Source organism: Anolis carolinensis, chromosome 1 (genome assembly GCF_035594765.1).
Source record: "Anolis carolinensis isolate JA03-04 chromosome 1, rAnoCar3.1.pri, whole genome shotgun sequence".
NCBI classification, from domain to species: Eukaryota; Metazoa; Chordata; class Lepidosauria; order Squamata; family Dactyloidae; genus Anolis; species Anolis carolinensis.
The window spans coordinates 257764010-257789226 of NC_085841.1; the positions used below are offsets into that span (position 1 = coordinate 257764010).

Sequence of the window (25217 nt, forward strand, 5' to 3'; positions counted from 1 at the left end):
GATGGGGCGTTTGCCCAAGCTTCTTATCAAACCAAAAGCCAGTACATTATCTTGTAGATTCTTTAACAATAAGAAATGATCTATACACACTTCCTCCAAATTAAATTCCATTGATTTTAAGAAGCTTACATGGCTTTCTTTTGCCCTTGGGTCAAAAGGAAGGCTAGCTATGTCTGTGAACACCACTTGAGGACATTTGATCTTCCATATTATGTCAACCTTATGACCCAGGTCATCTATATATTTCTGTAGTATTTACTACTTTCCATTGGAGGGCAGCATTTCAAAGCTTCATGGGATGTGTAAGAAGGTTTCTTTTGTGCCAAGGTCAGGACTAGAGACAGATGTCATATTGCAACGCATGTGGTGACACATTTTATCTGTTATATATATTTTTTTATTGCTCTCTCTAGTTTATGTGGCTAGAGCACCAGACTATAAACAACAGTACTGTGGATTGCACTGTACTCTGTATGTGCGGCCCAGTGGGAAGATTGTGGCATGTAACAAAGAGCTTGATGAGAAGGACGGAGCGGATTGACATTACTTCTTCTGTGCTGAAGGATCAATCTTAAGGAAGGCACTGTCCAGCATTCCAAAATCAAGCAGAAGGCAGTGATGATGACAACAACACCCAAAATTATATACTTTTCTTCAAACCATCTTCTTCTTCAGCCAAAAAAATCCCCAACAGTTTCTGTTGAATTTTACAAATGTAACTAGTGCAAAGTAAATATCAGGATACTGAGATTGTTATTCTGGTGCCATAACGCTGGTGGAAATATCTGCTTCAAAGATGAAAATGTGTAGAGATAGTAATTATAATTACTGGCATCAAGTGTTTCCACCAAAGGCTAAGCCTTCCAAGGAAGAAATAATATGTAGATTATGACGGCAAAACAAGAAGAGAAAAATTAACTCCAGAAGGACATATTACTGAGACAAATAATTAAGTAGAATTTCAAATGTCTTTATCCTTCGTGTTATAATTGCAGTATGTGTCATGGTGGAAATCTTGGTGCTCAATGTGTGCCATGTAGCTATTATCAATTAGATGTAATTTTGTTTCTCCTACCACCAACACAGCTGCCACGGCCACCACCTCAAGGACCATTCTTTCATCACAGTAAACTTTTCAACACTTTTGAGTTACCATCAGGACTTTGAGCAAACCAACTGTTTCCTGGTGACTGAAACCACAAGCATATGAGAGAAACTACTGTATGGAAACTAGTCTCAACGTCAGGAGAATGAGATGAAGAAAGTGCTGGGCTTTTGCCTTACCCCAATTCTGAAGATCATTGTTGTTGAGCACTCTTGTGAGAGACAGTGGTGATGGTGAACCTCCTGGATGTGCTTCTCATGGCCCTGTCCGTTGTGGCGGTCAGAAAAGGTACCCCTTCAGTCTCCATTTTTGCTCAGTTCTGTTCCTCCATTTCTGTCCATTCAAGTGATGTCTTCCTTCTCTACTCCGTTTTTTCTCAAAGTCTTTTGGATGAGATGTATTTCTTCAGTGTTCCTTTTTTCTGCCTAGCCATTATTCAAAGCAACTCTCTTTTGGACCATTCTTATGTGATCAATGAAATCCTGGCTTAAGATGCATTTTTGAAGCTCATGCCAATTTCTTACAGCACCTGAAGCTTGGTGTGATCCTTTCTCTATTCTCTTCTTTCTATTCACAAAACAAAAGGATACCATACAGGAGTGTTTATTCTCCCAGCCAGAAAATAGCAGGCAGAACTTATAAACAGCATATATTGTAAATGTTTAGTTGTACAGTGTACCCACACTACTTCGCAGTTTACTTTTTGTGGATTCACTGTTTTGCGGTTTTTCAATAAACTCTAAAAACTATTATAAATCATAAAAAATTAAAATTTACAGCCTAAGGAAGGGAGGAAGGAGAAGCCAAAGAGAGAGAAAAGGAGCCCAAGCGGCAACGGGAAGAGAAGGAGGCGATTTATCAACACCCATTGGTTGATAGAGACTTAAAATAGTGTATAATTACTAAAATAATGTATAAATATTAAAATAAATATAGTGTCCCTACTTTGCGGATTTTCACTTATTGCGGGTGGTCCTGGAACCTAACCCCCGCAATAAGTGAGGGAACACTGTATCTGTTTTAATTTTTGTATGCTGCCTTGAGTCCCAGAAAAAGTATTGCAAACAAACTGAGCCCTATGAGAAGATTATAATAAGATAAAAGCTTCAGTCCACTTGCTCATCCCAACTGGCAAATACCCAGTTAATTAAAGGGAAATTTGAGTAAATACTTGTGTAAGTTCCATAGATTCAAACGGTTTGCAGTAGCTGTAATTGGATTTAGCTCCAAGTCTTCTCACCACAAGCAAAAGTAGGCAGGAACAGATGAGTGAACACTTTAAGAAAAACATGGTGATGTTCCAGAGGAAACACAAGTATATTTCACCGATACTTATGACTAGCATGTTTACAGCACCGGCATCACATCGAGGTATTTCATGTAATACCAAATGCTGTGTGTCAGATGTCTGTCTGCAGGACATGAAGATTTTTTAGTGTTCAGATAGAATACTTTCCTCAGATGTGTTTACACAAATACATGTTATTCTATTTTAGGTACCAAGTTGAGATTCGTTTTTTGTTTTTGTTTTTTAGTGTTTTGTGGTTGATGCAAGAACAGCTCAATCATTACATGGCCCTGAACAGCAGGCTTTGGGTGTTGTAAATGGCCACCAATCTGTCAATTTATTTTATTATTATATTTTGTGTAGCACAGAAATAATAACATGGTCAACCTTGGTTACCTAGATGTGGTAGAGCAGAACACAGCTTGCTGTTGCATCTTAAGTATAAAAGAGCCCTGGTGTTGATGCATTCATTGGTGCTGTTTCATTGGATCAGGGTTGGTGCTACCATTATCTGCTCTCTCAGGTGGCAAATGTTGAGGAGTGTGTGTGGGGGTGGGTGGGTTGGGGGTTGGTAACAGCTCATCTATCATTTTTTCTGAGTAGTCCCCTCCCCAACTATTTCCTTCTTTTTGAGGATAGAAATGTGTGTCCCACCCAGTCTGCCTTTTGCCTCTTTTACCTAGTCCGTTAGCTCAGGTGTAAGGTAAAGGTAAAGGGTTTCCCCTGACATTAAGTCTAGTCGTGTCCGATTCTGGGGGTTGGTGCTCATCTCCATTTCTAAGCTGAAGAGCCGGCGTTGTCCGTAGACACCTCCAAGGTCATGTGGCCAGCATGACTGCATGAAGCGCCTTTACCTCCCCACTGGAGCGGTACCTATTGATCTACTCACATCTGCATGTTTTTGAATTGCTAGGTTGGCAGAATCTGGGGCTAACAGCGGGAGGTCACCCCACTCTTTGGATTTGAACCGCGAACCTTTCGGTCAACAAGTTCAGCAGCTCAGCAGCTTAATCCACTGCACCACTGGGGGCTCTTGGCTCAGGTGTAATGAAGGACATTATCCTACTGCTAGTATCGAAGTAAAATTCAACAGACAATCCAATCCTTCTGTACATGAAATGAGTACTGATGATAGAGAATATCAACTGGTGTTTCACTTCAGGCAATACAATATGTTGAGTTAGCTTTACGTTAGTCCTCCTCCTCCATATTCTTCTTCAGATTATTGCGTTGTGCTGTAGAGCTTGTGAAATAAAACTCTGACATGCAGTGAGATAAACAGTCAAAACAGTGAACTTTTCCAGTGGATCTCATGATGTGGCCATAACAATGCTAGCCATTCTGCATACAGAGATATAACCCTATCTGCAGATAAATTCTGTGTGAGTGAAAGGCGTGATCTTGGATTCTGTGCATTATACCTCTGTTCAGTTTGGATGTTTCAAATCTAATTCTCTGGCATTCAGGGAATTAGCCCTTTTATTTCTTTTTCTTGATATTGAATTTTCAGTGATAATCTGTTAGCGATCATTATGTAGAGATGGAATGCACCTGGAGATCAGTTTAGGCACATAGTTAAGAGTTGTGTTTTCACTGAGTGTCGAACTAGACATGATGTTGGTTAAATGGTTTCACACTGCATAGTAGATTTCAAAAATTAACAAATATTCTGCATGTAATGGCAAATGAGAAGAATATTTGAATTGCACCCAAAAGTTTAGCGAGACATTTCTCAGTACATGTGTGTGTGCCTGTGTGATTGTAGGCAGAGACAAATATTGATGATAGGATCAGGCTTTGAGCACAAGTTTCCATGAGTAGTGACAAAAATACCCCCAATGAAAGTGTTCTAATTAAGAGGTGTGTTGCTTAACTATCAAAAAAGCAAAAAAATATCCTTGCACATGTGAAAATTAAATAATATTGACTAAAAAGTAAAGACATATCATTCAAGTCATCCTACTCCAGTGATGTGAACTGTTATAAAGTCTAATGAGACATGCTCTCCTTCCAAAATTGTAGAGAAATTGCCCACTTGAAATTCCTTCAAACATGTTACTTTCAAAAGGAAGGAGAAGTAAATTTGCTTTCATTAAATACCTGTTTGGTGTCAGCATATGTGTCAAATTTGAGAATGAATTTGCACAGAACTATAGATGCACCAAATATCAGCCCTGCAGCATACAAATTGTACACACATGGAAAGGCTTCCCTGTACAAGTTTATTTTGCAGGATTCTACCATATATTTTTCTTTGAATGTCTCAACTATGCTGCTCATTTGCAATGCTAGAAAATTGGGAACTGGGGGACAATTTCATTGGTGGGCAGAATTCTTAATTTTAGGGCAATGCTCACATTTGCATCCCCCCCCCCCTCATTACAATGCAACCCTGGTACATGGGGAGAAGAACGTTGCCCTTTTTGGCCTGTGGCTGTTCCAGTCAGAAGTAGGTCTCTGACCCTTCCTCAGCTGTTGTGACTTGCATTAACTATCTGGCACATCAATTTGAGTTTTTGTGCTATGATGCAGGCACAGGGGGTGAAATTCTCAATGGGACTGCAATGGGAACACAATGCGATATGGTCCTAATCTGATCCTGTCTCCATCACTGTGCCACTTTTTGATGTTGTGATCCTGATCACAAAAGGCAACAGCAACAAAAAAGATCATTTTGCAGTTAGTGAATTCAGTCCTACGCTATTAGCCCCAGCTTCTGTCAACCTAACAGTTCAAAAACATGCAAATGTGAGTAGATCAATAGGTATCGCTTCTTCAGGAAGGTAACGGCACTCCATGCAGTCATGCCGGCCACATGACCTTGAAGGCCTCTATGGACAACGCGGGCTCTTTGGCTTAGAAATGGAGATGAGCACCAACCCTCAGAGTCGAACACAACCAGGCTTAATGTCAGGGGGAAATCTTTACCTTTACCTTTACCTGTGTGTAAGGTGTATATGAAACATAACTGAATTTCATGTTTAGACTTGGGTATAATTTCCATTATGAAGATATATGCAAATGCGGGTATTCCAAAATCCCAAACAATTCTGGTCCCAAGCATTTTGCATATGGGACACGCAACCTGTACCAGGAATGCAGACCAACCAAAAAGTCTAGAAAGATTCCCTAATGGATATACAGTAGAGGCTTACTTATCCAAGCTAAATGGGCCAGCAGAAATTTGGATAAGTGAATATCTTGGATAATAAGGAGGGATTAAGGAAAAGCCTATTAAATAATAATAATAATAATAATAATAATAATAATAATAACAACAACAACAACAACAACAACAACAACAACTTTATTTTTATACCCCACCTCTATCTCCCCAAAGGGGACTCAGGGTGGCTTACATAGGGCCAAGCTCGAATAAAAACAATAGCAATATAAAACACAATAGACAAAAAACATGCACAATTATAAAATTTAAGCATTAGCCAATAAAAACAAATGACAAGAACTAATAAAAACATGGATTAAAACGGAGAGGTTGTAAAAGTAGACTGGGTAAGGTGCACCATATAAATATTGTAAACACGACATGACTGATAAAGTGCTGCAAATTCTTGAAAGTGCAAATTGGGATGAGAATAGACCCTGTGTCTATATCAAGTTGACAAAGGTAAAAAGTGCAAACCGGTACAAGAATGATCACAGATACAGATTGTTATGGGGATGAGCAATCTTTATCTAAAGGCCTGAGTAAAGAGCCAGGTTTTCAAGCTCTTTCTGAATGCTACCAGGGTGGGGGCTTGCCTGATTTCTCTGCGGAGCGAGTTCCAGAGCCGGGGGGCCACCACGGAGAAGGCCCCCTCTCTCGTCCCCTTGTGACGGAGGCGGGAGCGAGCGAGCGAGCGAATTAGGTTATGATTTTACAAATTAAGCACCAAAACATCATGTTATACAACAAATTTGACAGAAAAAGTAGTTCAATACGCAGTAATGTTATGTTGTAATTACTGTATTTACGAATTTAGCACCAAAATATCACGATATATTGAAAACATTGACTACAAAAATGGCTTGGATAATCCAGAGGCTTGGATAAGCGAGGCTTAGATAAGTGAGGCTCTACTGTACCATCAATTGGCTGATGGACTGCATTTGGTTTGTTTCCTGTGTTGAAGGTTGTCGTCCACTTATTACGCATCTTGTCTGAGAAAGGATTGAGGCTGAGAGATACTTGATCTATCTTTGAAACTGCCTGTGCAATCTTTTGCAGCATTTCCAAAGACCGAGGCCACAGGGGAGATGAGACAAGGAAATGAAAAATTCTTTCTTTCAAATATGAATATTAACAGCAAGAGTATGTTTTGCTGCAGGAAGATAGGCCAATATGCTACAGTAGCATATAATTATTATGGGCTTTTTAAAGCCTACAAATGAAGTTGCTGCCACCAATATGAATTGAATATTGTTTAATTTTAAAATGTGCTTGGTTGCTTTTATTATTTAGTACCCTATGGCAACATTATTTTGCTCAAGTCTCTTTGTTTTGGTTTTTTTAAATCAGCATTTTAATTAATGCAACAGCAAAAGCTGTTAACAGAGCCCCATTGCTCAACTGCTCAAACGTTGTTGGTTTTGTTTTCCCTGAGTTGCCGTCAAGTAACTTCCCTGAGAAAAATAGTCAGATTCAATCACAATTGAGGTAAATAATCTCAGTCCCCCCAAAATTTGCCCAAACACCTATGAAGATATGGCCAAATAAATGCTACACTGAATTGTCCTCTGATATTTTTATTTTTACTTTGTAATATGTGACTGAGTAAAATTTCTTTGCGGATAAAGAGCAAACGTCATCATCATAGGCAGTCGTGGCCAAGAATGATTATTTACTAGAGGTAGCCAATGGATCCGTAAGTGGTGGATCCGTAAATGTCTGTGAAGACCAAACAACAAGAAAAGTCTTTCAAAACACTTTAATTTTTCAACGTGAAACACAAAAAAACATTCAAAAGCACCAAAGAAATAGCACTGGAAGATCAGCATCCAAACTTAATCAGCGACTTAATTAATAAAAGTGTAGAATCGGAGATAGAATTGTGTTGTGACAATTTTGTGTTTTGTACATTTGGCACTCAAAAATACTTTTTAAAAACTACCATATTGAAAAAAACCCCGATCATTGGCCTATGTTACATTTTTATGTGGAATTACCCAGGTCACATTTATTGAACCCAAATGAGAACCTGGCTGCAATTTGAAGTTAGAAGTTTGAACATTTCTGAGCTAGCAGGGTAATTCACAAGATCCAAAAAAAAGAAAAGAAAAGAAAAAGAAGCTACAAAAACTATGTGAATTCTGAGGAATGCAGTTAGGAACACATGAAAAGATCCACGTAGATAAAATACTAATAATACTAACAAATCTGGCAAGTTTGGAATCAGTGGAACCTCAACTAAATGAAGAGATTCACACATTCATATTGAAGATGCAAAGTACTAAACGTGTGAGTGCACTTTTTTAAAAAATAGCAACTCGAGATGAACTGTTCCACATAGGGAAGGGGCTTTTTTCTGTGCTAAGGCCTTTAAAAAAAAGGTTTACCCAGCAAGTGAGTCTTTCATTGGTGCCAGTAACTTATCCTCTCACCCTGTAGTTCCAGTTCTTATCAGCCCTCTTTGCAGCTCCCTATGGCTGCTCTTTAAATTAGAAAGAACAGACACATGAAACTCATCCACCCATTTCATGTATGGGTTAATTTGGCCCTAAAAGAGGTGAAACAATGGCAGGAAACCATCTGTATCCTTGAACTCCTTCTGTTTATTCAAACTTGGCCCACACTAAGGATACAGATTCTCTCCTGACATTGTTTTTGTTTATTGTGTCTCCTCTCCTAAAGTATTTTTGTGTTTGATTGAATTATAGTCCATGAATATGGAGTGTGCAACTGGCCAACCTGAATGGGGGAAATATCTGCAACTATAGCAGAGCTTTCCAAACATTTTATGTTGGTTACACTCTTTTTAGACATGCATCATTTTGTGACACAGTAAATCAATTGTACTAGCAAACTGGAGTTTAAACCAACCCCTTATAACAGAGATGGACATACAAAAATTCTAATAATGAAATGTATGAGGATACAACAGGAGCCCCTGGTGGCAAGTAAAACCTCTGAGCTGATGAATGTGCTGACCAAAGGTTGGCAGTTTGAATCCGGGGAGCGGGGTGAGCTCCTGCTGTTAGCCCCAGCTTTTGCCAACCAAGTACGTAGTTCGAAAACATGCAAATGTGAGTAGATCAACAGGTACCGCTCCAGTGGGAAGGTAATGGTGCTCACAGCAGTCATGCTGGCCACATGACCTAGGAGATGTCTACAGACAACGCCGGCTCTTCAGCTTAGAAATTGAGATGAACACCAACCCCCAGAGTCGGACATGACTAGACTTAATGTCATGGGAAAACCTTTACCTTTACCTCTTCTATGGGGATACAACATATCTCATGAAAACCTTTCATTTATATTTTTTAAAATATGTTATTTGTAAGATAGTAATATACATTTCCAAGATTTTTGTTATTAATACTAATATTAACAACATTACTATTACTAATCAGCCCCTGCTTCATAAAAATGCATGCAAGTTGATATTGCTTATTTCACATAGACTCTGAGGTTTTTTGTTGCGTTCATGCGACACATCTACACACTGCAACCAACACACTAATGTGTTGCGACTCACAGTTTGGAGCACTTCCCCTATCATCATAGTGGCGGGAAAGGAGTGGGCAATTCCTCCTTTTCCCCTTCCTTTGTCCTTTGATGCTCCAGCCAACTTCACTCCAGGTGTGAGTGACTGCCACTAGCCATTTCTTGCCCAGCAGCCACTGCTACAAAAATAGGAGAGGGTCATAAGGGTAGCTGCCTGCTGGTGCCAAACTGGCGTTGGTGCCACTGAACAGTCAGGACTCCTTCTCACCTCCACAGCACCCTGAGGCTGGTGGTAAAAACCATCCCAGGACCAATCTGGAATTTTCCACTCTGGGTTCATTCCAATACTGTTAACAGGACAAAGTCCTCCACTGTCTCTGAAGGTTACATGAGACACTGAGCAATTTACCGTAAACGGAATTACCTGCCCAGCCCCAGCATCTGCCATTTGAGGCAACTCAATTGCTTCACTCTGCCTCCCTGGTGTGCTGTCTCTGAATTCAGGTGGAAAATCATGCCCCGATCTCTTTGACGACTTATGCTGGAGGTAATGCCCAGTGCAACAATGTAGGGTACTGTTTGGAGTGGTGTACAGAGCCAGCAAGGGAATTGGAAATAAACCTATCTGCATTCTCAAATAAAGCTGCCCTGCCAGGTCACAGGGAGCCTTCTGTCTTTACAGAGCTGACAACCAGTGCTGCTCCTTTTCTTCACTGTGGTGCCAATGGCCATTTTATTCTACCACTGCATTGGCTGCTGTCATGCCATTGACACCAATGTCAGTGAAATTACATTGGGTGACAGGTTTGTGACTCACATTTTTAATCCACCCTTAGGTAAAAACTATCCTTTGGAATGTATCCACAAATAGAATATTAGCAAGAGGAAAGCTGGAATTGAAATATTACTCCTGATGGGTCAGTTTCGTACTCTCAGAGGGGTGCTGTTTTTAATCATGGTCTAGCATTCAAAAATAGCATCCAGCCCATGTCAACAGTCTGAACTGTTTCAGTACATTTTCAATCCTTTTGTTTTTCTCTCTGTGTCGCCCAGGTAGCTGAGTTTGTCATCCAGAATTTGGAAAAATTGAAGGGTCTCTTTAATTTCTTTCAGGGGCCCCGTCTCACATTATTTGCATTTGCTTTGTGTTGTTTTGTAGTTGAGCTCTACCCTTTAGACCAACTAAAGGCCTGAATTGAGATCACATAGGTCATTCTCTAATGGATTATAGAACATGCACTGCTGTGAAAGGACTTAAAGTCAATGCTTTAGGGATAGCAGTAAATCTTGACAGGGCAGTACTAACAAGGGAAATTTCAGCAAGATAACAGAAAGACCTGATTGTGGTGTGCTAGGAAATCTTCCCCAGCAGGTCTGTAGCAAACCAGTGTGAAGCCATTTGCAGAAAGTTGTCACCCGTTCTCAAAATGCTATGAGTTCATCTTGATAGATGCAGCCTGCTTAAGAATCACAGCACACACCAAAAGGACATGCAGGATTCAAACTTTCTTTGAAACTGCATCACACTGGCAGATAAATCTGTATGCTTTAATCTAAAGAATATCACTATGTCCTTATCATAGTGGAAGCAACCTGCGTTTATCCATTGGAATAAATCTTCTGAAATGGCAACAAAGTAAAAAATATAGACTCTCTGACTCCGGATGATGATAAGCATAGAAGTGCTTACGGGCAGGGGAGAATCCATATCATGCAAAGTCTGTTTGCTTCCTACTCTGTGATAAAGATGGGACTTTTAGGTTAAATAAAGCTGATAGCAGGAAGATATTCAGGTTGGGATGAAAGAGATTGAGATTAAAATGACAGACGCCTCCAGGAGTTTAGCCTTTTAGGGAAGTAGAAGGTTTTTGAGTGGAGAGAGATAAAAGTGTTTAGTTCAAAATAAGCCAGTGTCAAGAATAAGGTCTATTTGACTGTGAAAAAGCAGAGATGGAGCCCTATTGCTTGGGCTAAGTGGCCCGTGCAGAATATCCACGCATGCAATGGAAAGCCATGGACACTGTGACCTGATTCGTGAAATCAGCCTTTTCTTTTGGCACCAGCAATTGTGCTTACAGCTAGAACAACTGAGGCAGCTGCCCACAGCATCTCAGAATGGACTCTCTTTCTTTAAAATTGTCTGAATCTTTCAAACCTTTAATGATGTAGCATTGATTATTTCAAGCCTGTTTATATTTGGCTTCCTGGTCTTGCATTTCAAACTTTCTTTAGCTAACAACCCTTTTTCTTTGGTGACAGAATTCAAAGGCATATCCACAATAGGGCTCATCTATGCCGACCAGTTGAGCCCAGTGTAAATATGGCTGGACCAGCCCTAGATTCAATATGTTCATGCCGAATGTCTAGACAGACAGAGGCACATCTGCTCCGTTGGGGTGTCAACGCTGCCACTCCTAGCCAGCCAAGAAACCTAAATGAACAATGACAGGATTATATTGTGCTGGCAAATACATTTTGCTTTTGTAGATCTCTGCTGGGTGAAAAAAATGGCCCTCATGAACACAGAAATTAGTGGTTTGTGCATATTAGACTTTGGAATTATATATACAGTATAAATATATTTTCAATTCAGAAAACCCAAAAGTTGAACAATTATTTTCATTACTATAAAAGTGGGTTTTCCTTGCAATACACTGCTTCCTATTTCTCTTTTATTTACTTTCACTTGCCTATGCCTAATTCTTTAGAAGGGAATAAATATATTTTTGTCACAAAGCCTTTCATTTTCATTTGCTTGAAAAAAGAGCTGGTAGGCTGGTAGACTTAATTGATTTTCTTTGGCACTTTTGCTATAAGGCAGAATTACAGTCATAGAGAAGAAACATCAATAGATCTGTAAATGCTCTGATGTTTTCAGTGACAAAAGTCTCTTTACGCTGTTTAGGCCAATTAAAATGGCCATTATGAAGCTCAGCTTTACATTGGATAATTATAGAGCTTTACAATGGTTTCTACTTCTTTTCATAGTGCCTTCCGAAGAATTGGTTGATCTTTTAATAGCTGCTAATCTATCCTTATTCAGCATTCAGCTTTTCATGCTGTGGAATAATAATCTCTTCTGCTGTTTTCACAAGGACATCAGGGATACAGTTCTTTTTAATATAGATAAATAAATAAATAAATAAATAAAGACTTGATGCTTCTGGTCTGAAATTTCCTACCTTACTTCTGTCAATCTGCCTGTCTCCCTGCCCTCTGATGTCCAGTGTCCCACCTCCCAGATCTCCACTGTAACCAAATGTACTGCAGCCTTAACAAAGGTCTCATCTTGTTTTAAAAAGGGAACTGAATGAAAAGTGGGAGAATACCTTTTTGAACATCCAGGTTTTTTCTTTTCATGCAAGTTACTTTTGGTATGAGAAAAATGGCCGTCTGCAAGGACGTTGCCCAGGGAAGCCGAGCTGTTTTGATGTTTTTACCATCCTTGTGGGAGGCCTCTCTCATGTCCCCGGACAGAGCTGGGGCTGATAGAGGGAGCTCATCTGCAGTCACCCCGGGTTGGATTCGAACCGGCAACCTTCAGGTTAGCAACTCAACCTTCAAGTTATCAGTCCTGCCAGCACAAGGGTTTAATCCACTCTGGTGCATCCAGTGGCTGCATGGGTTCCTAATGCAGTTGCCTCTCCCAAAAATTGCATATCCCTAATATACACCAAAAATTGCCCCTTCCTCTTGTGGGGATTCCTTTCGTTGAGAGAGAAATTCAGAAGTGATCTTCTGGATAAATATTGGGAAAATATTGCATTATCTGAGAAATTAACTTTTAATTACAATGAAGCTTCTTAATGCATTTAAAACATTTGAAGGGCATTTTAGATGAAATTCTCAGTGTGTAACACAACATTTTATAGGAAATCATTGCCTTTCCCTTGTTACCTTCCTGTATTTTCCCAGTGCAGATTCTCTTTTTATGCCTTTACATGAAAATTTTTTAGAAGGGTAGGCTCTTTTGATTGGCAGCATAAGGCATTGTGGTGCTTTATTTGTTAATATCATGATGTTTACAGTATCAACAACATAAAATATGCATGTATACTAATCTCCATTTAATTTTAAAAGGATTTTCCAGTTATAGTTCTCTGATGTTTTGGCATTGAAGGTCGCTTTAGCTATGGATAAGCTGTAGGATTTTGTGAACAAATACAGATGGATCACTGTTAGTAATTGGCATATTATTAGTGTATAATGAGATCATAATTCTTTCTGCAGACGAGTCACTCCTTTCATTTCCTGTTCCTTCCTAATGGCAATAAACAGTGTAGAAAGAGCAGAAAGATTAATGGCAAAGCAAACATCCTTGGCTATTTTAGTGCCTTCTTTGCAAGTGACAGTAATTGCATTGAGTGACAATAATTGCCTTGATTCTGTCTCAGTTGAGATTCAACAATATATCTAGAGAGATGTAAATCATTTATTTAATTTTCTTATACAAGAGCAAAACAACATATAAAATGTCAAAAGCAATCTCTAGATTTTGATCTTGCACAAAATTAATTTGGCTGCTGGAGGCCCTCAGAGTCTAAACACATTGTAGAGGAGGGAATATGTACAGTCCACAGATCACACTCTCCCTTTGCCTTTTGCACAGAAGATACAAAAGACAGGGAAACACAAGTACCATCTGCATAACATCTCATACCTTCCAAAATGTCACAAATGAAAATGAGGATATGTGGCCAAGGCATATAATAATGTGACCCATTATTAATGCCGAAGGGACAAGATGGCAGGACAACACACAAGCCAGGAGAGATTGCATCAGCTTGTTTTCCCCTCACCCTGCTGGGAAGGACAAGGTTCACCCATTCAGCTAATTGACTGTAGTCTATTGTGCACTTTGTTCTCAGTTTACATTGATAGGAGTAAGTTGAGGGTGAAGTTGTGGGACTGAGAGAGAAATTGGGACATTTTGAAAGAGGCTTAAAGAGTGGGACAACAGAAGATTAATAGAAGCTGTCCCTTCCAAATCAGGACAGTTGAAGAGTATCACTTGAGCAGCCCTGTCCCATCAGTGCAGAAATAACCACAGTTTGACACCACTTCAACAGTCATAGCTCAGTGCTAAATAATAATAATAATACTTTATTTTTCTATCCCGCCACCATATCCCTGAAGGGACTCAGGACAGTTAACATGGGGCTATGCCCAAAATAGAAACAAAATATAACAGTTACAACGGATATCTAGAGTTAAAAAACAATAGTACAACAATCAAATAAAAAATGCAAATAAAACATAGCATACAATAAAACACATAATAACCAAGACAAATGAGGTGATAGTACACAGGTGTTGTAGCTTTACAAGCGTGGGGACGAGAGATGGGGCCTTTTCAGCACCCCGTAGTGGCACCCCGTTTATGGAACACCCTCCCTAATGAGATCAGGCAGGCTCCCTCTCTCTTGTACTTTCGCAAAAAACTGAAAACTTGGTTATGGGACCAGGCTTTTGAGAGATAAATGCAGCATTAATGATTATGAACTCATGACAAAGAACTGACAGACTTAGATTGTGACTCAGAATGCGCCTCTGAATGTTTATTAATATGGATGTTTTAACTTAATTAATGTAATTTAATATTGTTGTTGTATTGTAACTGTTTTATATATTCTGTTTTATATCGGGTTATAAGCTGCCTGAGTCCCCCCCCCTCGGGGGTGAGAAGGGTGGGATAAAAATGTTGCAATCAATAAATAATAAATACAAGGTCTTTAGGCTTGTCTGACGAATAGTACTGATGCCTCACCAAACTACAACTCCCAGGATTCCGTAGCATTGAGCAGTAGCAGTTAAAGTGGTGTCAAACTGCATTAATTCTATAGTGTAGATGCATACAAAATCTCAGATAGGAGCAGGGTCGCTTTCTGGTTCCAAGGCTAATGACTTTCCAACACCACATTTCGGGAAATAAACAAGTCCTTGTTGTTTGTAGCAATATTCTGATTAATTCTCAAATACACTAAAGGCACCACATTCTGTCTGATCTTGGAGACAAAGCAAAATCAGCCCTGGTTAGTATTTGGATGGGAGACCATTAATGAATAGCAGGTGCTGAAGGGTCTATTTCAGAGGGAGGAACTGGCAAAACCACCATGGATATTCCTTGCCTGTGAAAACTATATTAAATGCATGGGCACATGCACATATATACACATTTATTTATTTTGAGTCAAAAACATTGCATAAATAAGTATAAAACTGATAAAAAATAAAGGGAACATAAGCGGATAAATACTTTTTGACCAAAAATGGGAAGCAGCAATCACAGCGACCAACAATTCTTTCTCTGTTCATGAAGCAGGGCATCGTGGGCAAGCATACAGATGAGTTGTTTGTTCTGTTTCACAATCGCACAAGGTGGAGGAATCTTCAAGGTAGTGCCATTTTGCCAGGTTGTCTTTTGATCTGCCCTCTCCACTTCTCAGACTGTTCAAAGACTTCTGAGTTGCCCATTCTTGGTTTGTCCCTGGAGGGAGACCCTCATGGGGGGGCATCCAGTTGGGGTTTCCTGCTTTAGCTGCCCAGAGGGACACTCTTGCTGTTGCTGCAGGAACATTAAGAGGAGTGGTGGTTCTCATGAAGCTTTTCCTTGATTTGAGTCTATTGGGAGGAGGCTGATAGCCATGCAGTGGATACACATTAATTATAGCTTGGCTTTAGGTAGTCTTTTCCCCCGCTGATATGCTTCTTTCTGATTCTTCAGATGTGCAGTCTTGATTCTGTGACTGCTGTTTTATTGCTATTTTTATGGCACATTTCCTGTGCATTATTATTGAAAGAAAGCAAGATATTAAAAATAATAAACAAAAGAGGGGAGAAAAATAATGGGGTCTCTTCCTCCTGCTTTTGTCATGCCTTTTAGTGCCTGGCTGTGTGTCTTTATACAAAGATGCACATACAGCACATCCTCCATTATCTGAGTCTCGGTGATCCAATTTACTAGCTGTGAATCAATTGAAAGGGAAGATGCCGTCACTTGTGATGTGAGAAATGGATTAGAGCAACTGTTCAGTGATCTATGCCAGCAGTAAATCAGTCCTGATAAACATCTTTTCATCTGTTTGTTTCAGAATGGCCTTTAATAATAATTTTGTAAAATATTATTGCTGCTATTGAAAGTGCCCTATTGAGGAATAACTCTGGAAATCGGAACCCCCTATTCATTCCTCACTGAAGATAGCCACAGAATGTTGGTATAAATATTAATGTGACTCTATTTCCATAGGCTTCAATTATTTTGTATTCCTTTGACATGATGATGCACATGAACAAGGCCTTGATGGATCGGTCCCCTAGTGATATCACTCAAGCTGCAATGCGGATAGGCAGAGTTGGCACCATCCTTAGATCTTGGGGTTTCCAATTCCATTATGTGGGTCCCACCACTGTTAGTGAAATCTTATCTCTAAGCCAGCAGCACAACTTACAAGAAGACTTGTGAGAAAAATCATTTTCAATAAAAAAATCTGTCAATATCTTGCATAGCACACTGGATATGTTTTCGCTGAAATATGTGTCAATGCAAACAATATTCGTTACGATTGTTCATGCCTTCTGAGCGCTGATCCCATGTATTGTGGTTTGAATAAAGTCTGATATATATAAATATAAAATTTCTAGCCATAAACTAGAAAAAAACCACAGTGAAGAATGACTGTGTGGATCAGCTTTCTCCAATTTTGGGAATTCCACAGGAACATCCATAATCATCCATAATCCATAATCTCCCAGCCAATGTGGCTTGCTCCTATCCAAGTAGCATGTCAGGGATAATGTGAACTGTAGTCCAGCAACCACTGGGTGACTATAATTCCCCTTTCGGAAATTATCTGAAGGGAACTCTCAGAGAATTCAGTGTCGTGTCCTCTATACTTTTTTATTGAGCTACTCCACTTTTTACTTTGGCAAATTTCTCCCAAATACATTTACGCAGGGCAGGACTGTGACCTCACTGACATGTAGCAATGCAAAGAATATTTTAAAATGTTTAAATCTTTGATGAACAATGGTATTCTTTTCATTTTTAGACACAAACCTAGAAGCAGAAGGTTAATTGCAACCCCCCTCCATTTCAAGTTGCCTTTTTTGAAGATTTTTCAGAGATTCTTGCAGAAAAGGATGGGCTTTGTACAAAACAATGCCGTTATGCAAAAGGTTTATTGCATAATTCGATGAAATCATCACAAAAAGTGATACTCACATTCTTGCCAAGTAGAAATTACTTTGAAATTTTGGTAGTTTTCTATGTAAAAGATTTATTGTAGTATTCATTGATCTAGACTGAGACAGAATTATTGCAAAATTAACATATCTTAGTTAACAAGACCTCTAACATAAAAGCTTCTTTTTACAACATCCTTTTCTCTATTTCATCCAGCTCTGCTTTTTTCTCCTAACACCTGGATAGCTAAAAGTTTAATTTTTAATACAGTCAGCATTGGGAGAGCAGTGAAGTGTTCATGTCCCAAGTACTCAGTGTATATGTACTGGCAGAAGACTTCAGCTCCCTCTAATGTCTACCAGAAGGCAAGAGGAACAGTATGAAACATCATGGTCCTTATAGACATCAATAACCAACTGGCTTTCTGTTTTTTTGAGGTTGCCAATAGAGTTGCCTCTTTACATTTGTTGGGGCTTGTATCTACATTTGCTGGGCTTTTAAGAGAACACCCGTTTAGGAATTTCTAGGTCTTCTAGCACAACTCTATGGTTATTTTCCACTGGATGCCAACCATACAATTGCACTGGGGATCCCTTGAGAAATGTTTTAAAAATAAAATCTAAGAAAGTCAAACCTGCAACATGGATTGTACAGTATTTCTGGAAAAGGGCAAGGACATCAGTCAAGGGAGTCCTTACCTGCCAAGGTGTTCAGCTATCATGAGAGTCAAGGTAGTGTTGAAGTCAGTGCTGTAGGGTAACAAGTCAGGAGAGAATAGATTAAAGTTCAATTCATTATTCAGCCTTGAAGTTCAGTGGATGACTTGACCCAATTGTAGGCTCTGCAGCCTCTCGTGCTTCTGAAAGGGTGGTCATGAGGGATGGCACAAAGAGTGGAGCGTCTTCAATGTCCAGAATTCCTTGGATGGAAGGTAGACATTTTGAAATAGGAAGCATTTTAATCATTATGCAACAATTCTTCCAGTTTTCAAAGCGATAGCCATATTACTCTATTGCAGGAAAAATGGTCAGTCTTATGAGAGCCTTAAAAACTGCCAAGTTTTATTTGTGTTGGGAGTCTATTGGGCAGTTAGACTCAAAGTAACCCTCTTTTAGGGTGATTCCACCAAAAATATAGCAGAGTGCCAGAAGCACACTTCACAACCAGCAGAAACTTATGTGTGATGAGCTAGGATAAGCCTATGTTGCTTGGGATGGCACAGGATTGCAGAGTCAAAAATATAAGTTCAAAAGTATTTATTGAAGTAAAAGAAATACATTCTGAATAGAAAAGTTCTTGGAGCTAACTAACTTTCTAAATAACATATTCTAAAGAAGGTAAAAAGTAAAATATCAAAGAATATATGCATGCGGCTACATCTTGCCTGGAGAATGGAGGAGGAGACAAAAGGCAGAAGAGGAAGGAAAATGGAGGCCGACCATGTGGTCAAAGCCTAGCCCCAAACAAAATGGCAATAGAGAGGAAATTACCTCATACCTCAAAGAAATCACATTTCTGCATCAACAAATGGAGGAGGAGATAGTAGCAAACAGGAAGAGAGGAGTAGAGACAGAAAGCCCCTTCTAGAAAAGCATGCATAGGAATAGAGAAAGGAATCCCTCATTCTAATCCTGTTTTCTTAATCTAGCTACTCATTGGGGACTGGAGACTTGTGGAGTCCAGAATGACACCCAACAATTAGCCATAAGATTTTGTAGACTCCACCCCTCTTCAGCCTATTGCAATCTTAAATTTATGAAATTTGTTTGTACAAAACAACTTTTCAAATTTTTGTTTATCTTACATGTATGGTTTAAATCAGGGGTCCTCAAACTTTTTAAGTGGAGGGCCGGTTCATGGTCCCTCAGATTGTTGAGGGGCCGAATTATCATTTGAAAAAAATATATGAACAAACTCCTATGCACACTACACATGTCTTATTTGTTGTGCAAAAAGCCCCCCAACAACAATTATTTATTTATTTATTTGCTACATTTATACCCACCCTCTCTCACGCCGAAGGGGACTTAGAGCAGCTTACAAGTTGTATGTACATACAATATATTATATTATTAGCATAGCACAATATTAGAATTATATATTACTATATAGCACCATACCAATATACCATAATATTATTAGTACAGTAGAGTCTCACTTATCCAAGCCTCACTTATCCAAGCTTCTGGATTATCCAAGCCATTTTTGTATTCAATATTTTCAATATATCGTGATATTTTGGTGCTAAATTCGTAAATACAGTAATTACAACATAACATTACTGCGTATTGAACTGCTTTTTCTGTCAAATTTGTTGTAAAACATGATGTTTTGGTGCTTAATTTGTAAAATCATAACCTAATTTGATGTTTGATAAGCTTTTCCTTAATCCCTCCTTATTATCCAAGATATTCACTTATCCAAGCTTCTGCCGGCCCGTTTAGCTTGGATAAGTGAGACTCTACTGTATTATTACATTTAATATATAAGATATAATTAATATTATTATATTATACAATATTATTATATTGTATCATTATTATTAGCCGCTCTGAGTCCCCTATTGGGTGAGAAGGGTGGGGTAGAAAGACTGTAATAAATAAATAAATAAATAAATAAATATTATATTGTATTACATTATAATATTATTATCCATATGTATACACAATATATTATATTATTACCATAGCACTATATTAGTAAATGAAAGAACAATGCAATGTTTAAAAATAACAACAATTTTAACCAACATACTGTAAACCTATCAGGATTTCAATGGGAAGTGTGGGCCTGCTTCTGGCCAATGAGATAGTCAAGTTAAGTAGGATTGTTGTTGTTGTGTGTCTTAAAGTCATTTCAGACTTTGGGGGAGCCTAAGTCTAAAACTGAGGGTGGGGGCCAGGTAAATGACCTTGGAGGGCCGCATCCGGCCCCCGGGCCTTAGTTTGGGGACCCCTGGTTTAAATAGTCCTTCCTTGTCTGATCAGTACAACACATGAAGATTTTTGGATGGTTTTTATAGTTTTTACAGTGTCCATGTGTGGCCCCCCAGTGGCACAGCTGGTCAAACTGCTGAGCTGCTGAACTTGCTGATCGAAAGGTTGGTGGTTCAAATCCAGAGACTGGGATGATCTCCTGCTGTTAGCCCCAGCTTCTGCCAATGTAGCAGTTCAAAAATTTGCAAATGTGAATAGATCAGTAGGTACAGTAGAGTCTCACTTATCCAACATTCGCTTATCCAGTGTTCTGGATTATCCAACGCATTTTTGCAGTCAATGTTTTCAATACATCATGATATTTTGGTGCTAAATTTGAAAATACAGTAATTATTATGTAGCATTACTGCCTATTGAACTACTTTTTCTGTCAAATTTGTTGTATAACATGATGTTTTGGTGCTTAATTTGTAAAATCATAACCTAATTTGATGTTTAATAGGCTTCTCTTTAATCTCTCCTTATTATCCAACATATTCGCTTATCCAACGTTCCGCCGGCCCGTTTATGTTGGATAAGTGAGACTACTGTACCAGGGGGAAAGTAACAGTGCTCCATGCAGTCATGCCGACCACATGACCTTGGAGACGTCTACATACAACGTTGGATCTTCGACTTAGATATGAAGATGAGCACCAACCCCCAGAGTCGGATACGACTAGACTTAATGTCAGGGGAAAACCTTTGCCTTTTATAGTGTCCATAAAAATGGTATGAATAACAATCAAATAGTTAATATCAACCAGTGTGTTTAACTGATACATTGGCCAATCAAAGATGAAACATGGATACTAATTTGTAATGTTCATTGTGAAAAGTTGTCTGGCACTGATTACACTGCCTGAAATTTTTTACTCCTTCCTGATTCTAGTAGTATATTTTGAGCATTTTAAAAAATGCGATGCTCTTGGATATAATTTTGTCAGCACGATCACCAGAACAATTCTGCAAGTATTAGAAGTAGAGGAGGAGGGAGGAAAGAAAAGAAACATACATTTCAGTGTTTGTATGTAGCTTTGTGCCACACATGTTCGATTTCTGTTTAGAGAACTAACAGTATATTTCAGATTGATATTCCTATGTTAAATGCATTTTCTCTAAATAAAGTTCTATTGATTTTTACAAAGTCCATTTTCAAGTAAGCATGATTTTAATTGCAGTCTTATTTAAAGGTATAGCTCATGATTCATTTAACACAGGAATTTGAAAAGTGCCTTTCCTTCAGGAACAATCCATAGGGTGAGGGTAGGTGGCTTTCCTGCCTTTGTCACTCTCCAACCTATGGGTTCAATATAGAAAATCTTCAATTGATCCTTCTGCTGAAAGAATCAATGTTGAATTCAGTGAGCTAATAATAATAATAATAATAATAATAATAATAATAATAATAATAATAATAATAATAACTTTATTTTTATACCCCGCCCCATCTCCCCGGAGGGACTCGGAGCAGCTTATATGGGGCCATGCCCGACATAAAAATACAATAACAGCGATAAAACAATAAAAACAATTTTTCACATCGATAAGACATCAACGTCAGTAAAACAGTCATAAAAATCAATATACTGCATAAAATATTAAAAATGGGAGGCTAAGGATTAGGAATCAGATATTTTAAAAACCCTGTATTGAAGCTTGGGTCTGCTGATGGCGACAGGCAATGAGGAACACCATGCAGGTTAGCAAATAGATTGACAGAACAGGGATGGAGCTCTCAGCAGAGAAACTGACTGGGCTTCTGGAGGAAAGAGGATTTGTCTTCTTTGTCTAATAGAAAGATGCTCTAGTCCATTTAGGGATGTGAAGTGCTGGAAAGAAAAAAAAATGTTTCCTCACACTACTTTGTTCTGATCCTTTTTTGCAAAGTGTAACATAAAAGTTCTGGAGGCAGAACAAAGGTGCATCCCTTCTTACAACCCCCCTAGATTCACTGTTTAGGCCCCTCTCATGGCTATTTAGTGGTTGAGCGAGAGCAAGAGGGGGATTGAAGAAGGATCTGGCTATTTTTTGATAAGTGGACACCGACAACTTTCAGCTAGGGTCATCTGGGGTTCTCTTGGTTAAACAATGATTATAGACATAGCCAAACACATATCCAATTCCCTCCACTAGTCAATAAATAACTTCAAGGAGGTGGCTACTGCAGTAAAATAGTGGGATCTTTTGTTGAGCATTACAAATTCCAAAATTCGAAATTGTTTACATGAGACGATGACACCTTTGCTTTATGATGGTTCAATCTTCACAAACTGCTTCATGCACAAAATTCCTTATTATGTCCCCATGTAAGTCGCCCTGAGTCCCTTCAGGGAGATGGAGCAGGATATAGGAATAAAGTTATTATTATTATTATTATTATTATTATTATTATTATTATTATTACATAAAATTACCTTCAGGCTATGTGTGGAAGGTGTATATGAAACATGCATGAGATTTATGTTTTAACATAGGTCCCTCCTCAAGATGTCTCATTATGTACAAATACAAAAATACAGGTATTCCAAAAATTTTCAAATCCTAGTATTTTGGATCAGGGATTCTCAACCTATAGTAACCTCAAGCGCACAGTCACACACACACACATACATGCACGCACACACACACACACACAAAGAGCATTGAACTTATATACACACCGATATATACTGAATTTACATGTGTGCGTATCTTCAACAGGATGTCAGCCTTGTTTTTGGGGTATGCGTTTTGTTTTGAGTTACAAGAAGAAGATGTTATTGTTTTCAGCTAAAACTCAAAAATTCCTCATGATGGCTCACTGGGAAATTTTGACAACTGCAGTCCAAAACGGTAATGTTTCTGAGCTCTGTTCCATACCATCCCTGACATTATATCTCTATCCACTCTATTCTGCCTGTCCCTAACAGGCTTGTAAAACATTTTATAAGCTTGTAATATCTATGAGGCCGAGTTGGAAAGAGTGCAGTTAAATGGAATAATTGAATCTGAGGGTAAAACAAAGAAAGACAACAGTCCCCAGGAACTAACCTTCAGGAGCAGATTATTCAAGATTTCATTTGACTTATGAATATATATTGTTGCCTGAGTTGGTTTAGAGATGACCATAAAGATCGCATAGCTCAGCTAAAGTCTGTAGTCCACTGTTATGGCCAAAGGGGACAAAAGCAGCACTGCAGGAAACATTTAGCAGAAGCCATTGTGGGTTGGAGGAAGAACATTTTAACAGAGCCTTCAGCACCCATCACTTCCCTTTAGGCCAAGCCCAAGATGTTAAACAAACCTTGTTGTGATATAAAAGTTATGGGCCAGAATCCTAATGCTAAACAATGCTAATGGAGTGGTCATTGTATTACACTGGTGTAAATAACAGCAGCATAAGGGAAAAGGCACAAGGCACTGGAAACATGAAAAAGAGGGGAAAGGCTACTTGGAGGTGTGAGATTTTGTGTGCCCCTTTCACCTTTTTCAGAGAACAGTGTAATCACTAATTCAGTGCACCAACAGGATTCCAGCTCCATGTATTATGGCAGCAATAAAAATGTTAATATTTGTCTATTCATGAGAATAAACAATTTCCACTGCGAGAAATCCAATTTTTCTGTGCAGTTTTTACGCAGTATTCACATTTTCTGAAGTGTTTCAAGAAATTATTTGGGACAGACATACACACAGGAATGGAGTTTTGTACCCACCACACAAAATACCCACCACACAAAATACACAAAAAAACATTTACTCACAAAGCCCACAAACAGGGTTGTTTCTACAAACATCCATGGAAGTACTGCTGTTTCTGGGCTCTGTGTTTCTACAAATCACCATGGAGATTTTTTTTTGGTGCCAAATTGGTTCTGTTGTAAAAAAAAAAAAAAAACAATTCTTGCACAACAGCTCACATGTTTCTGAAAACCTAAAGCGTGTGTATAAAACCTCTGGTGGGGAGGGGGATTACCAAGAAAAAAAATATTTTGTACAAAAGCTACACAATTTTTTTGCAAAGACTAATTTACCAAAACATGTTGCATTGTGCAAATAGTGTGTGAAAAATGCTCAGAATTCTTGTCTTTGTTATTCTTCTCAACTGGCTTTCCTGAATGTCAGGAAACCTATTTATTTTGGGCAAGAAAATGAATAGCAATGAATGTTCTTTCCAGCCCTAGTTTGCACCGAAGCAAATGGGGTTAGTTGTCAGGCTGCTTCGAAAAGATGTTGCATTAGCTTTGCGTTTCCTGGCTATGTTTGCTCATGCAAGTGCTCTTAATTGTTTTAGGTTATGTATTTGCTGTTCTCAGTGTTTTATCCATTCTTTATTCACTTCGAGGACCCTGCTGGTTCAAGAGGTGATAAATAAATGCCTTTAAGTAAATGAATAAATACACATAAAATCTGTGACATGCTGTTTTCTAGGAAAATGAAAGCTTCCAACTATCTGAAGTGCCTTCCAACATTTCACAAAAAGAAACAGGGACATGCTTATGTTGTTCCTTCCCTGGCTGAAATCTCTTAGTCTACGGCACTTTTTATTTGTCTGACACTATCTGCTAAAGCAGGGCCTGTTTGTTAACTGGTGATAACAGTTTCCTTTTTTATAGAAGTCCAAAAAATATAAGATGATTTAATAGAACAGTTTTGACTTTATTCATGGATTTAGTTTAAACTGTGGAGGTCTGGCAATTGGGAAAGCAGTCACAAGTAAAAGAAATAATAGTTTGATTAAAATTGGGTGCCAAACCTTATCAGGGCAAAAGCATTTTCTGTTACACAAAGTACTCCCTGATTCATTATGTTGTTGTGCCCTGGCACCCCAATTCTCAGGGCACCAAGATCGCTGGGGTTTTAAGCATTCTCTGTGATTTAGATATCATTTGAATTAATCAGATTGTAGAATTTGTGGGATATCTGATTTAGTTCTAGCTATATGTTTCTTCAAGTCACTTGTTGATTTATGATGACCTTGTGAATTCTATAGGATTTTCGTAGGGAAAAAATACTCAGTA

General features: G+C 38.6%; 1 protein-coding gene and 1 long non-coding RNA gene across 6 annotated transcripts in view; one reads left to right on the forward strand and one right to left on the reverse strand.

Annotated features, from left to right (window-relative positions):
* The first annotated feature begins 403 nt into the window (after positions 1 to 403).
* Positions 404 to 25217, forward strand: part of cd6 (CD6 molecule) — a 57274-nt gene continuing 32460 nt past the window's right edge. For 3 of the 4 annotated variants that reach the window (XM_008115843.3, XM_008115844.3, XM_008115845.3), the window contains exon 1: positions 404 to 1393. In XM_008115843.3, the coding sequence (XP_008114050.2) occupies positions 1336 to 1393 (58 nt within the window). In that variant the 5' untranslated portion in view covers positions 404 to 1335. The remainder of the gene's footprint in view (positions 1394 to 25217) is intronic. The other variant, XM_008115846.3, reaches the window with a different exon arrangement.
* On the reverse strand, positions 1388 to 24259 carry LOC134295327 (uncharacterized). 2 transcript variants are annotated; one of them, XR_010001870.1, is made up of 3 exons: positions 23961 to 24259; positions 17938 to 17988; positions 1388 to 1672 (listed from the first exon to the last, which is right to left on the reverse strand). It is a non-coding gene; the product is annotated as an uncharacterized LOC134295327 (long non-coding RNA). The 2 variants fall into 2 exon arrangements; XR_010001871.1 differs by lacking the exon at positions 1388 to 1672 and adding an exon at positions 6761 to 9236.